At 36.6% G+C, this 15,408-nt stretch overlaps 2 protein-coding genes across 2 annotated transcripts; one reads left to right on the top strand and one right to left on the bottom strand.

Moving 5' to 3' along the window:
* Positions 1-4: 4 nt before the first annotated feature.
* Positions 5-3,137, bottom strand: LOC135084980 (protein CDV3 homolog). Its single transcript, XM_063979740.1, has 2 exons — positions 2,800-3,137; positions 5-214 (listed from the first exon to the last, which is right to left on the bottom strand). Exons 1-2 carry the CDS (start codon positions 2,971-2,973, stop codon positions 20-22), a joined length of 369 nt encoding a protein of 122 aa, XP_063835810.1. The 5' UTR covers positions 2,974-3,137; the 3' UTR covers positions 5-19.
* Positions 3,138-8,417: 5,280 nt separating this feature from the next.
* Positions 8,418-11,950, top strand: LOC135085081 (actin-related protein 6). Its single transcript, XM_063979857.1, has 2 exons — positions 8,418-9,316; positions 9,526-11,950. The coding sequence occupies exons 1-2, from the start codon at positions 8,632-8,634 to the stop codon at positions 10,023-10,025; spliced, it is 1,185 nt and encodes a 394-aa protein (XP_063835927.1). The 5' UTR covers positions 8,418-8,631; the 3' UTR covers positions 10,026-11,950.
* Positions 11,951-15,408: the final 3,458 nt, after the last annotated feature.

The following is a 15,408-nucleotide window of genomic DNA, read 5'->3' as shown; positions in this document are numbered from 1 at the left end:
CGTGCTCAGCGACCGGTCTTTAAATATAATAACAATAGCTACTCACAGGCTTATTCCACGGGCCCTTGCCCTTGCCTGAGCCGTCCGGCGCGCTGTCCTCGGACTCGGAGCGGCCGCCCGACTCGGGCGCTCCGTTGCCGCCTTGCAGCACTTGGATCTTGAGCCCCGTGTAGTCTTTCACAGGTTCCTCGTACTCTTTCCACTCCTCTTCTTCCTGGAAAAGAGAATATGAACGGTAAGGCCCAGAACAGACGATGAAACGCAACTGCAACTGCTAGTTACTTTTGAGTTGCATCTAAGTTTCTGCCATAGCGTCCCTTGAGAGACCACACATGACGCGACCAGTTTGAAACTTTCAGTGGTTTCTATGGTCAGTTAATAATGAGTCCATTACAGAGAGGTATTTTACTTGAGACCAGGGTTCGAGGATATATATCAAGGGATATATATCAAGATATATATCGGATATATATCCGATATATATCAAGCCGGTTTTGTTGATATATATCAACTTTTAAAATTTGTTACTGTATTTGTACTTTTTGACATAAGATTTTTATTTTTTTAGTTGATTTTGCCGTATTTCAAAGATATTTTATGTTTTTGCTTTATTTGTCTGATTTTAAGTTTTAAAAACATTAAAAACATGTTTATGTAACACATATGCAATAGTATTCATGAATAATACAATAAAATAATACTATGGCTTTCATACAAAATTGATATATACCAAAGTTGATATATATCATAAATATCCGATATTTTGATATTTATAATAAATATCGGATATTTTCGAACCCTGCTTGAGACTGCTGTGAACCATGTCAGTCATAGCGCTACAATGATCTTTGTAAAGAAAGGTCATTTAAAATGAGGTTTTAAAAACAATTATAACTCAATTTTATTCATATTTTTTTATTGAGACTAAAATCGGTGCTACAGTGGTCCAAAAAATTTAACTTTTTTATTTGATTATAATTCTATCTTTTGAAATCGCAAGTACTGGTTTACAGCTTGTTGAGAACACAACCAAGTAGATCAAGGTTTAAGTCACAGCTGAGCCAATAGGCCTATGTTCAGCAGTGGACATCCTATGGCTGAAACGATGATGATGATAAATTTTTAGTGTCAGCAAATTCACAGCTAAGTGAAAAACTTAGCACAAAATTAAATATTAATTGTATACAAAAATATTCCCAATTATCATATCCAGACAAATATTGCTAATCATGCTCATCAACATCTGTTTTATTATCATTAGGAAAGTAAACAAAAAATTAAACATTCCAGAATCATGTTGTTGAAAAATTATGTTCCACAATGATCGTTAATTTATGTAAAGACATTAATGACTGGTTTTCTCTTGACATGACGATGTTTAAACAAATAATTAGCTCAAATTGTTGACTAATAATTGAGACAACTAGATAATGCTTGCTGTGGTATTTACAATGTTGTGACACTGGAATTGAAATCTCACGAACAGCACTGTTTGCTATAAAATCCTATGACAAAGTCTGACTAAAATCTGCTATTTTATCTATATTCTACTACAACCTGGGAATTACCTGACATACTGTCTAGAACAGGGGTGGCCAACCAATCGACCGGTCGATTGCGAATATTAGTCCAGTCGATTGTGGCAAGGCAAAAAATACTACATGATTGTGTACTTGAAAGCATTGGGGGAGGCCTATGTTCAGCAGTGGACGTCCTATGGCTGAAATGATGATGATGATGATTGTGTACTAACTATGCTGTTTCATTTAAGATTTCAAGAAGTATAGATATGTAAGTGATAGATTGCCCAGGGTTTCGTTAGTAAACCAAGTTGACCACTCCTGGTCTAGAACATTATCTACCCAGAGGGTAGAAATCCAAATAATTAAACCATAGAAAGATAAAGCATTGAAATGTTGCTGATGACACAAATGCCCATGACATGATAAATATGGATTTGAAATGCATACTGGCTATCGGCCAAACTAATTTAACTGGCTGGTCGGCACATTCTCAGGCGGTATGAAGATTACATGCATTAATCGTAACTATTAAAGTATTAAACTCTCACAAAGTGACTGAATTTTTAGTAACATGTTAATCCAACTCGTAAATCTTAATTTAGGGAAAATACTTGTATAAATAACTGTATAATTTATTCAAAAACTGCTTAGGTACTATAAATAGCGTAGAATGTTCAACAAAATACAGAAAATCAAAAACAAAAGAGTGATTCATTAGCTATCTTGAGGAAATTTATAGTTGTTAATAAATTACTATAAATCTTTATTTGCAATTAACAGTCATCTTCATCACATAAGCTTGTTGTTATTATTAAGACTAACAACATTCAGTAAAAAACTACACGAAACTTAGTTTTAGAGTGTAAAATTACCACTATACCCACTTTTAATAAAGGAGTTTGACAATGCTTTGTAAGCAAAAATGGAAATCAAGCAAGTGCTATGAAAATGTATGTAAACTAAATAATTCAGCATGACAATGGGAGATAAGCCTCTTTGTTATTGGTGATGTGGTGGCATGACCTACAAATTACAGGTTAGACCTCGGAATACGCCTAGAAATTGACCTGACAAACTTGACACAGGCCAACATTCGTGCACCAAGTCACTTATTATGCCTAACGGTATGTTTTAACGCGGTAAACTACCAGAAACAACTCAAGATTTTGGGGTATATCGTAGAATTAAAAGTTCTCACTCGATCAACGGACTGTGACAGCTAAGCAATGACCTCACAAAATTTATCCAACACAAGTAGTTTTTAGCACTAACTTACCCCAGCTCGGCCGCCCTCTTCACCCTCCTGTACAGGCCTTTCCTTCTTAGGTCGAACATCAGTTTTCTGTTTTGTGTCCTCTAGTTTCTTAGCTAATTCGTCGGCAGTCGCGAACTTTTTTACCGCTTTCTTTTTGCGATCTTTCTTTGCGAAGAAATCGTCTAAATCAGCCATTTCGAATTTTGACTTGTGAATTTTATGTTTTGCTCTGGTAATGAGGTAGTTACAGCAATATTGGAACGAAACAAAGGGGAAAAAATCCCCAAAACGTGAAACGATTTCTGTGGCAAGCGTGGCCGACTGTTTCTTTTTTTTTAAAATGGCAGATTGGATGTTACCATTATTCAAAACTAAAAAACTACCATTGTATAATGTTGCAAGTTTATAAAAAGCGTTTCTGTGGTAAATTCTGTTATTGAGGTGAGGTGAGGCAAAGGTTGACTGGGAGAAAATACCAATGACAATAAGTTCGCCCCTCAGACATTTTTTTTATGCAAAGATGTTTTAATTAAAGTAAATGTAACCTTGGCTTATCATTCCTACTTACTTCCCGCTCTATAACGAATCTCATGAAGTCGTGATGGTTACCTATTCTGGTGTTCATAACCATGATGATGACTGAGTCCTAAAACAAGGGGAATCCCATCGCAGTCTAAAAGAGATATTTAGATAGATACTTCATGAGTGCAAGATATTCTTATACAAACACCAAAAATAAATAAAAATTTACCATCCTTAAGTACCTAATGAAAACCCAAACAAATAACATCGCATTCCCACACAGCACCAAACCGCCCGTGCGGTGTATCACCTCAATACAGTCGCTTTACCTTTTCATTTATTCTACCTGAAGGCTTATCAGTCGCCACTCGCCGCTCAAATCGGCTCCTATCAATACGATTAAGGATATCTTATCTATTGTAACTTGGTCAGTTAACCAGAAAGTAAGTTGTGGTTGAAACCTGAAGACAAAATGTTGGGACCAATCGCGAGGATTTCCAACCAGGCTGGCAGGAATGTGATGAAGAGTTTTGTGAGGAATGGGTCTGAAGGTGGAATACCAGGAGGGGTGAGATACCTACTTACTTTACTATTTATTACGTAACGATGTGCATTGGCATATAATTTTGCCAACTGTCTATTCCATCAAAATCCAGCGGTTTTAATGCTGTGACGCTCTTGAGAGCTAAATTGTGATCTTGAAAAAAAAGCAACCCCTTACTGGTATACGTCTTTACTTAGCAGGCTTTAGAAAACTGTTTCAGAATCGGTACCTAACTTTTTTCTGTTTTTATGAGCGTGTGAGCCGTTGAAAACAGCTAGAGCATGCGTCGCGTGATATTATAGAATTTGCGTTGTCTATCTATTTATTGCGTCGGTTGATATAATTTAATAGTTAATGTCATTCTAATAATTAATTAACTTATTCAAAAATTCAATTATTTTCCTCGGATACTCCTATTTTACTATCGTACTGATGTGGCAAGGCAACGTAAACGAATTTGGGTTCTATTTCCAGTAAAATGAGATTGCATTTGTATGCACAGTTACCAACTACATCCACTGCAATGAAATTAGTTTCATATTTACGGCTGCTTGTTTCAAAACAATGTGTACTTGTGGATGTTTGCGAATGCCTGAAGAACAATGGTCAATCTTGTGGAACTCGGTTTAAATTTCAGAGTTACCTAAGTAGGTTCATGTCATGGTTTTCACATCGCACGTAGCTTAATGAAACTTTCATTACAACAAGGAAGAAAACAATTTTTTGACATAAAAAGACGAAGCGGTGTTTGTTCCTGTTTTCAGTACTTTTATGACTTTCTTTTATCAAGAGCAAATTCCCATTTCAGCCTACGGGCAACAATAGGAAAACATTAGTACCTATTGAGGCTAACCTATGACCTAATTGGTTTGCATCCAGGTATCAAATGGAGCACCAAGACTGAGTAGTAGGCTACTAGGTAAGTACTGTAGTAGGTATGAGTTGATAAAAGAAACAAATTCTAGACAACTCGCTGGAAATTTTTGAAAACAAAACAAGCTCGCCCTTCCCATGGACAGTCAATAAACAATCGATCGCCCGAATGTCGGACAGAGGTCGCACGCACCCACCCTAAGTTACAGGGGCTACCTGGGGGATAATAGCCTAATATTTGATCAAGCAAATAATGCGTGCCTTGACTGACCGTAGACGATACGATAGGTAAACAGACCGTTATAAAAAAATGGATGGCATGTTTACGTTGTACTTACTTACTACTATTACCAAGCATCTGAAATGAAAGTTTCTTTTACTTACTTAATTAATATTGAATCTTTCCCGCCCATAATAAAGAATGATATTTTAAAGATGATATATATTGTGAAGCGACAATACCAGCCCAATGGTGTATGTTGCGGACTGGTCAAATCTGGATCAGAGGAACGCGCTGGTTCGAAGTTCGAACCCTGCCGTTGCTGGTTGACTATTAATTGTAGTTATATTATAACTATTGTAGTGAACCCATTCGTAACATCAGAAATATTTAGCTTTACCTGGCTTACCATGAAGAGGCAAAGAGTATTATTATTAATATTCTTTCAAAATAAAACGGGCAGGAAATTACGTCCACTGCTGGACAAAGGTCTCCCCCAAGGATTTCCACAACGACCAGTCCTGCGCTGCTCGCATCCAGGTTCTTCCCGCGACCTTCATTCACCAGATCGTCGGTTTTAAGACTGTTCTTCTAATAATAACCATAAATTCACACATGGTGTATGTCGAGCGCACCCTTTTTTGCCTTTTATAAGCCACTCATTAACCATTATTTTATGCAATTCCAGAACCTGCCGTTCGACATACACAACAGGACCAGGCTGACCCTCAACCTCTTCTGGTTCGTGGGCACCGGTCTCGCCGCGCCCTTCATCATCGTGTGGCACCAAATGGCGAAGAAGTGAGGTAAAGAACCTATTTTGTGTTACGTTACTTCTGTATGTGTTTTTTAGAGGTATCTTTAACAGTTTTTATCTATAGATAGGGGGAAAAGGAGTATAGCTGGAATTAAGTACAACAGGGCCCCGATTACGCTAAAAATTTTCATCTTCAACGTCTCCGGACATCAGCTGTTTTGACAAATCCGTATCGCAGAATCCAAGAAATCGAAGAAGCGCGCCTGTATGGAGACGTTAAAAAATTGCGTAGTCGGAGCACTTATGCTGATTGAATTTATGGCCACAAAGCCAAACGGGTCCCGTTTTGTATCCCATGAAAAATATCGCATCGGCGTATCCCGGCCGCTTTTTTAAGAAGTAAAATGAAATTATTTAGCCACTAGTTTATTCGGAAGAAGTACTTACACGGCTGCTGAAGTGAACAGTGCTTTTGTATTTTGTGTTGACCAATATTTTTTCTTTTTTTCCAGCACGCACCAGTGTTAAACATCAGAAAATATTACCTCTAGAACTATGATGTACCTAGTTAAATACTGATTATCTCATAATTAAATGTATTTAAAGTAGATTTTGCAGTTTTATTTAATTTTTAAAGGATGCGTTCAGATTTATTTAAATAAAAATATTAAGTGCCAAATTTCTGGACGTGAACGCAATAGTAGTTTTTGAAAAAAAGTATACATTCACTGAAGGAAGGAGGTTATCGAATTTTCACAGATTTACAGGAAATTCTAATTAATTTATCAAAATGCTGGGTCCATTGGCTCGTGTCTCAAACAAGCTTGGCAGGAATGTGATGACCACCTTTGTGAGGAATCACTCCCACGGTGGAGTGCCTGGCGAGGTGAGTTCCAATTTCAAAAATCCTACTACCACATTACATAATTAAACTGCACTGCGTTTTTCTATTGTTTTTATTAAAGCTAACATCAGATCAGTGTCTTCTATTTGTCTACCATAGTTATGAATAAATCGTGTATTTATCTAGGTAATAGTTCTTCAACCAATCCAAAAGTCAGTGTTGATTTTGTCATTGGTAATGGTCTTAATTCACTCATTTTTCAACAACTAATTCCAGAACCTGCCCTTCGACATCTCAAACCGCTACAAGCTGACCCTGTACTTCATCCTGTTTGCTGGTTCCGGACTGTCTGCTCCTTACCTGATCACCCGCCACCAGCTTCTGAAGAAGTAAATTGTAAGTACCTATAATTAAATGTTTGTAATTGGTTAACCTAAATATGAGAAAAAAAAAATCTTTTACATGTTTTTTGCTTAATAATAAGTTTTACAAAAACCAATACAGGTTAAATAAGTTTTGAAACCTGTGTCATCATCACTAAAAACTTATGAACTGTACTGCTTGCTATTGCAATTAATTTCATCTTTTTTATTACAGGTAGTGCAACTGCTATGAACTTTTTGTGATTCCTGGAGTGGAGATCTTTAGGCTAAGTTAGAAATGTGTAACGAAATAATAAATTAAATAAAAAATTATGTTATAAAACTACACGAGTTTTTATTATACTATTAAGTCTACGTTAAGTTCAAGTCAGTGCATGTGGTGTTTTAAGTATACTGATTATGAGCTGATAAGTGTTCATAAATTGGACGGTAACATCTTGTATGAATAAGTTATCCTGCTTGTGAATAACTTGCTTAGAAAGCAATAAACTTATATTTAATTTTTAAGTCGCGCGGGGTCCATTGGACCCCATCGATTCATTTGTAAAATATTTTATTAACTTTGATATAAAATTAAATTATCTATTAAAGCTGAATACATTTGAATTCCCTTGCTGCTTCCCATATTAAAAAAATATGTAGGGATGGGTTATTTTTTTTTCAATTGAAATGTTCAATTTTTTATTTGGATTTGGTTTAAGACTCAATCATCTTCATAATCAATTCTGAAATTGTTTACCTTGAGAACGTAATTTTTTTTGAGAATGTTTTGGTATTGATCCTCCAGGAAAAATATTTGAGTGGTAGCATTTTTTTTTCGTTTGTTCGTTCGTTTCAGCCGAACAAAGCTGGCTTGCCAAAGGCCTCCCCCAAGGATTTCCACAAAGACCGGTCCTGCGCCGCTCGCATACAAGTACCTCCCGCGACTCTCACCAGATCATCGGTTCACCAAGTGGGAGGCCTGCCCACACTACGTCTTTGGGCTCGTGGTCGCCACTCAAGAACTTTCCTGCCCCAGCGGCCATCAGCTCTACGAGCTATGTGCCTCACCCACTGCCACTTGATTTAAGCGATTCTGCGGGCTATGTCAGTCACTCTGGTTCTCCTACGAATCTCCTCATTTCTGATTCAATCAGGATTCAAAGCATAGCACGCTCCATTGCCCTTTGGGTGACCTTGAGCCTACTTATGAGGCCCATAGTAAGCGACCATGTCTCAGATCCGTATACCATCACTGGCAAACTGGCAACATACACTAATCAAAGACTTTGATCTTGAGACACTGCGGTATTTCGGACGTGAGAATATCGCGAAGCTTCCCGAACGCTGCCCAGCCGAGTTGGATTCGACGATTCACCTCTTTCTTGTTGTTTTTTTTTTATTTGGTCACAATACCAATAAAGCATTCGTATAATATTTTACTACTTCCAATTTTTTTTTATAAACCAATTGAATGAGCAATGTAACATCACTATTGACTTAATGTCATTTTGACAGAATCTTGTTTTTGTGTCGATCGATGCTGTTGTTGGTAGACCGAAAAAATATTTAAATTGAAAAGAAACAAAAAAACGGCGATAAACACCAACTTACCAAAAGAAAAACTGATGTTAACTGTTCCTTAGCTGTAGGGAGTGCAGTTTTATTGTCTGAATGTGCCTTTTATCAGTGTAATTACCCGATAGCCGGTACCGATAGTAAACCTGCAATATGACCGAGACTTCTTGCTATATCCTGGACAACGGAGCCTACACGGCCAAGGTGGGCTTCTCCTCTATGGAGCCGAAGATCGTGCCGAACTGTATCATGAAAGCGAAGTCGGAAAGACGTCGGCCTTTTGTGGGATCTCAGATAGACGATTGCAGAGATGCATCTGGTCTTTTCTACATCCTCCCGTTCCAAAAGGGTTTTCTAATCAACTGGGACACACAGAAAACGGTTTGGGACTACATTTTCAGCAAAGAGTGTTGTCCAGTCAACTTTAACGACACCCCGTTGATTATAACCGAGCCTCTTTTCAATTTTGCGTCGATACAGGAGGCCATGACTGAGATTTTCTTCGAAGAGTACGAGTGTCAGTCGTTATTAAGGATTAATGCAACTGATCTAGCGGAGTATTGTTACCGGAAGACGCATAATAACCAGTGTACCGTTGTTGTTGATACAGGATATAGCTTTACGAATATAGTTCCGTATATAAACGGTAAGAAGTACCGGGAAGGCATAAGAAGGATAGACGTTGGTGGTAAAGTGCTGACTAATCATTTGAAGGAGATATTGTCGTACAGACAGCTCAATGTGATGGATGAGACGTATGTTATCAATCAGGTTAAAGAGGACTCGTGTTATGTGTCACAGGACTTTAAAGGCGATATGGAGATAGCTAGAAAGAAAGGTACTTTAGTTCAATATTAACGCCACATTCATTTACATTGTAAACCATTGTTGTAAAAGATAAAATTATATTATTTTAAATTGTTTAGTTTTATTTTGGCTAAGGACTTAATTATTTTAAGTGAAAGTATCTTTGGATAATCCAATAGTTCTGGTTATACCTTTGTCCTATCAATATTCTATTACTTAATCTATTTTTTTTCCTTTCAGGCAATGAAAACACCATCATCAAGGACTATGTTCTTCCCGACTACACAACTATCCGACGAGGATTCCTTCGTGATGTTGTTAAACCAGACGAAGACTTGGAGCAGCAGACTTTACGTTTGAACAATGAACGATTCACAATACCAGAATTATTATTCCACCCTTCAGATGTTGGAATCCCACAGATGGGCATACCAGAAGCTATAATGAATTCTATTGAGGCGTGCCCAGAAGAGAACATGGAAAATTTGCTGGGAAACATAGTTTTATATGGTGGAAACGCCTTGTTTCCAGGTTTCCGTGACCGTGTTTACAATGAAGTTCGATCTCTAGCACTAGACCACTTCGATGTCAATGTACATTTAGCAGAAAATCCTGTTACGTATGCATGGGAAGGTGGAAAGACTATATTTAGAGATCCAGACTTCTATTCGTTCTGTATGACGAAAGAGGAGTATGAGGAAGAAGGGAAGGCTCTAGCATTTGAACGGTTTGACATATAACGGAGAAAACGAGCGAGACTGTCTTCTGACTAAGGCTCCTCGTTCGTTAAACGATGAAATGTTAAAGTAATTAAATACTAAAAGCTGTTCCTAGGTGAAATGTATGAGTGCTGGCGAATTCTGATTCATAAAGTGAATTTCTGACAGTTTTCATTCCGGGATTGCTTTACGGAGCGAAATAACCACCTACAAAAAACGCCGATGCGAACGATTTCGGAATGAAAACTGTCACGTTTGTAATTTTGTCTACAATCCGATCAAACTAACTGTGCACCACGATGGAATGCGACTCTTCGCACACCTTCCCGCGGTTGCCCGGTCCGTACCACAGCGTCGATGTGACGTCACGGCTGCCAGGTGCGCAGTTAATTAACTCGCCCGGGTTGTAAGGGGGGTGCAATTAAACATCCTTGCAATGCCCCCCGACGCACAGTGATTCGAGTAGAACAAGCTAGCTGGACAATATTATTTTTTTACTTTAATGGGTTTAATACACGCATTACTTACTTTTTTGTGCAATTTAAGATTAATTAGGCTTGTTATTATAATTATTATAGGTAGGTTTGAAAAAAAAAATTTTTTTTGGTAATAAAATATTTATTTCCTAAAATTAAGAGAAACAGACTAAAAAGGAAAGAAGAAACTAACTTTACAGTATAATAATAATTGGTCTTATGATGTATTAGGTGTTAAAGTATGAAATTCCCGTTTTTATGGAGAATTTAATGAAAATCAATTTTTCGATATAAACATTTTTGCGATTTATATGGAACAAAGAATCTCATTTTTTTTTATTTAGTGGGTAGTCTGGGACAACATTAATGACTTGCCAAGTGGCTGTGGCCAGCAGACATTTGCGCTGCAGCTTCAGCAGCCAATATCAGTTCTCAAGTACTTCTTGAGGAAATGAGGTCTAAAAGTCTTCTTCTTTTCGTCTTTTTGCTGGACTCGTCGAACTCCTTGAGTGGTCGTCCAGGTGTAGAATCTTTCGACGTGGTAGACTGAACTTTATGAACAGAAACATGTAACACTATGGCTCCGGGAATCCACTCAGTTTTGTTTTTCATGAAGCGTTCCCTGTTTTGCCGTATTTCGTCCATTGAAATGAAATTGAAATGCGACTGATGCTATTCTTCAACTCTCTGAGCGAATTTTCGTGATCCCAATACATCACATTTTGAGAATATAAATTAAAAATCATGCTATTCTGGTCACTTTTTCAATGTTTTAATCATTAATCAAAAAACTTGATTTTTTATTAATCTGAAAAAATAAAATTGTTGTGCAAAAGTGTGCAAACTGAAACTGGTATATTTGAATACTAGAGGGTTACAGCTACAATATATATAAATTCCAGACTGGGGTCAAGTGGGGGCATACAACTTCTAGTCTTCCAAACATAAAATTTTGAGAAAAATATAAAGGTCAACATTTCGCCATACTTTTTAAAACTATGTGCATTATTATGCACCTTATTGTACAGAAAATAAAAAGTACTTACCCTTATCTTCAAAATCCATCACACAAATATTTGGTCACCATAGTAAAAAATAATGTCAGGTGTTGTCGAAAGTCGAGCAAAATTAGGTATTAAAAATTACACTATCCTCATATCCTCACTTACCATGTTAATTACTCACGACTAGGTAATTAACAAAGTAAAAAATTGTGGAATCCTTAATGTCTGGGATGTTGTTTATCGTTTTTTATAAACGATAATCAGAAATTCAACAATGACTTTTGTCCAGCTAGCTTGTTCTACACGAATCACAGTGCGACGCTTATAAATATTCTTAACTAGACGTGGACGCTATTTGGTGGTCCCGGAATCAAAGCCGGAGTAGATATAAAAAAATTGCAACTATTTTTATAAAATGTGATAATGAAATGATGTCGAAATTATAATAATTTGAATTACGTGAGAAGGTCTTTTTTTATAATGGCGTGGAGAACCTCCCTGCCTCCTGTCCTGACTACACACATCTCCGCTCTGTGCCGCACGTCGTTGACTCACTCGCGGCCATCTCCGCTCGATCCATTTCCACCGAAAGCTGAGCGGACAGGAGATGAAGATCCCTAGTTTTCAACCGACTTCAAAAAAGGAGGAGGTTCTCAATTCGACCCGTATGTTTTTTTTTTTTCTATGTTTGTTACGCGATAACTCCGCCAATTATGAACCGATTTGAACAAATCTTTTTTCGGCGTATAGGTAATACCTCAAGGGTGGTCCCATTTAAATTTAATAATAGAAAAAACAACCCCCAAGGGTGGAAAATTGGGGATGAACTTTTTTATACGCAATATCTCCGCCGATTATAAATCAATTTGAACGATTATTTTTTTGTTGAATAGGTGTTATCAAAAGGGTGGTTTCATGCGAATTTGAAGAAAATATTTCACCCCCAAGGGTGGAAAATTGGGGATGAACTTTTTTATACGCAATATTTTTAATTTTTAGTTTTTTTTTGTGTTCACGCATTTGAAGTCGGTTTTATTTTTTTTAAAAGTTAATTATTTCGAAGTCATTTTTTTACGGATTCGTGATCAGAATATCAACTCCCTAAAAGACAAGGATTGAAATCAATACCCTGTATAGGGTCCCGAGGGAAACAGAGGAGTAGGAACCATAGGAACTTTCTTCGCCGTAGTGGCTGTGGTAGCATACTTATTATTATTCTGTGGTGGTAGGTAAAAAAAATACTGGCCGGCCACTTGACCAATTTACTTTGATTTTTTTTAAATTTTGACTGACAGAATCGCATTCGCCACTTTACGACGCGTCAAAAATTAATTTTGTATCAGTTTTTTGCAAATCCAAACCCACCATGTCCTATTTACTAAGAACTATCGCTCGGAGGCTGCTATCACGGCCGTTGACGACGTCTCCGGTCCTGCCGACCTGTTGCAGGCCTGCAAAGCGTGACCCCCCCTCTTTAGTGAGACATAAGAAACTACGAGCGCTCTTCCAAGCCGAGGATGGACTGCCCATATGGCTGAAAGCTGGTCTAATGGACAGAATACTGTACAGCTCGACGATCATCGGCTGTTATACTGGGGTCTGTATGGTGTTGGGCACCATCTATGATAACGCCAAACCTCCTTCTTGGAAGAAGGAGGACACTTGCTGAAGGACTTGAAGATTTGAAGTTTTGTTTTTTGAATAATGTACAATGGAAATAAAATGTTATAAAAGAAATTATCTTTCTTTGGTAGCAGTTATTTCAAAGTAGCTAGATGGTAAGCAGGATAGGTAGTCAGCCAAGCAAAGCTACGAGCTCAGGCTTCGAGATAATAGATCAGCCAGCACCAATCATGTGATTTCTGGGTTCGATTCCCACCACCAGGCCCGTCCGACTTTGTCCAGTTATTTTTTTATGGAGTCGCCGTTCTTCTCGTCAGAGTAAATATATTCTTTGCCCACCACCACCAAACCACCACCTTAATTTTCCACCTACTCTATGATTGTAAGCTGCTGATGCATGAATACGTGATGTAGATAGGCCTTTTTTGTGTGCCACATTATTACTGGCCACGAGAAACATAGAGAAAAGTTCTATAAAAAATATATTGACACTGTCATTTTCACACAGCGCGAGTGCGTTTTTTACACGAATAGGGTAAACCACCCAATTATTGGCACTTTAAGCAGCTACTTCACAAAACCGGTAAAATTTGCATGTAAAAATATGTTTTATCAAAGAAAAAAACATTTATATTGGTCTTTTAATCTTTGCAGAATATTATAAAGTACTTATCATTAATAAATTAAATCATTTATTCAATATAGTGTACCTTTTAAAAAAATACCTCAAAATACCAGTTGTTGGCATAGCCAAACCTTTTATTGGCAGTGATAACTACCTATTATTGGCACTGTTCTCGCAAGACTGAAAAATAGCTGCTAGGTCTTATGTAGAGGTTTTAAAGAGATTCATGACAGAAATAAACAAAATAAAATCCTTTGTTATAAGAAAAGTAACATTTATTTGTATAGGAACATACCATATCAGTTCAAACGCTTATATTTAAATATGGTTTTAAACTTTCCATAAACACTTTTATCAAATCTTCTTTTCTCTTCGGAAATACTTTATTGCTACTGATTTTTATTTTATCCAGTCAACAAAAAGCTATTCTTCCTCGTCAGTTAAAGTTGTGAACGGACCGGGCTTAGAGCGATGATCAGGATGTTTCAATCTGAATTGTATAGTAGACCGTGGTACCACTTTCAAAGCCTTATTCCACTAATCCCGGGGATTAGTGAACTTTTTATTCATTAATCCCCGCTAACGCCAATGGAGCTTAAAATGGGGATTAATGAACTTTTTAGTTTATTTTATTTTTCTTTATTCAGAAAACTACGTTAAAAATAAAATACTAATGTATGAATCATGTACCTTCTATTTATTATTGGATAAGAACTCACTTATTGATTATTTTTATAATCAAATTAAATTAAATTTAAGCCTGATTACAAAGCTATTAATTAACACCATTTTTATCTTGTTACATATTGACCCAAATTTGTATGTAATCGTTTCCATCTTCTTTTAAATGATGAATGGGGAATAACGATTCAATATCCATAGTGCTTTTGGTTAATCAGGTAAGTGTTAATTTTTTTAAGTATTGTAATCAGTCTTAAATTTAATTTAATTTGATAATAAAAATATTAAGTGAGTTCTTATCCAGTAATAAATAGAAGGTACCTGATTCTTACATGAGTATTTTATTTTTAACGTACTGGGAATAATTAACTTTTTAGTTCATTAATCCCCATCGTAAACTCCATTGGCGTTAACGGGAATTAATGAACAAAAAGTTCACTAATCCCCGTTGACGGGGATTGTCAACGGGGAATAAGACTTTGAAAGTGGCTGAAAAGATAAATTTTTATTGGCACCTTTTTAACCAATGTTTGACACCCGTGCCAATAAATGGATTTTATATAATTGGCAGTGGGCCAACATTTGGATTGGTGTATCCAAAACGTTAAAAAATATTTTAAATGCAATTTAAACTCAATTTTGAGACAAACAAGGTATAATGTTTAATAAACTCAAATTATTTTAAATACCCTTTTATTGGCATGTGTGCCAATAAAATGGATAAACAGATTTTACGCATACCAAATGTTGGCACACCACAAATAATTAAAAGTTGGCGGTTAAATTATAAAATAATGTTTTAAAAAGGCAGTTAATATATTCAATAATAAGACAAAATGATTATGTATAGGGACAACAAAATAGATTTGCATTTTTTTTAAAGATTATGATAGCTCTTACCTTAGTAAAAAACGAATATTTCGATTGTCTTTTTCGCACAGGTCGCGGTTTGTCAAACAAATGGTTGATGCGCCGCGATGTTTGAAAAAATAAAA

Source organism: Ostrinia nubilalis, chromosome 27 (assembly GCF_963855985.1).
Source record: "Ostrinia nubilalis chromosome 27, ilOstNubi1.1, whole genome shotgun sequence".
NCBI lineage: Eukaryota > Metazoa > Arthropoda > Insecta > Lepidoptera > Crambidae > Ostrinia > Ostrinia nubilalis.
The sequence above is the reverse complement of the archived record's forward strand: the minus strand, read 5'-3'. Positions and strand labels throughout refer to the sequence as shown.

Excerpts from the sequence above, each read along its gene's own strand:
- LOC135085081 (XM_063979857.1), top strand. The coding sequence starts at position 8,632 with ATGACCGAGACTTCTTGCTATATCCTGGACAACGGAGCCTACACGGCC. Across the intron at positions 9,317-9,525 it reads GGAGATAGCTAGAAAGAAAG|GCAATGAAAACACCATCATC; the intron begins GTACTTTAGTTC and ends TTTTCCTTTCAG.
- LOC135084980 (XM_063979740.1), bottom strand. The coding sequence starts at position 2,973 with ATGGCTGATTTAGACGATTTCTTCGCAAAGAAAGATCGCAAAAAGAAA. Across the intron at positions 215-2,799 it reads AAGAGGGCGGCCGAGCTGGG|GAAGAAGAGGAGTGGAAAGA; the intron begins GTAAGTTAGTGC and ends TCTCTTTTCCAG.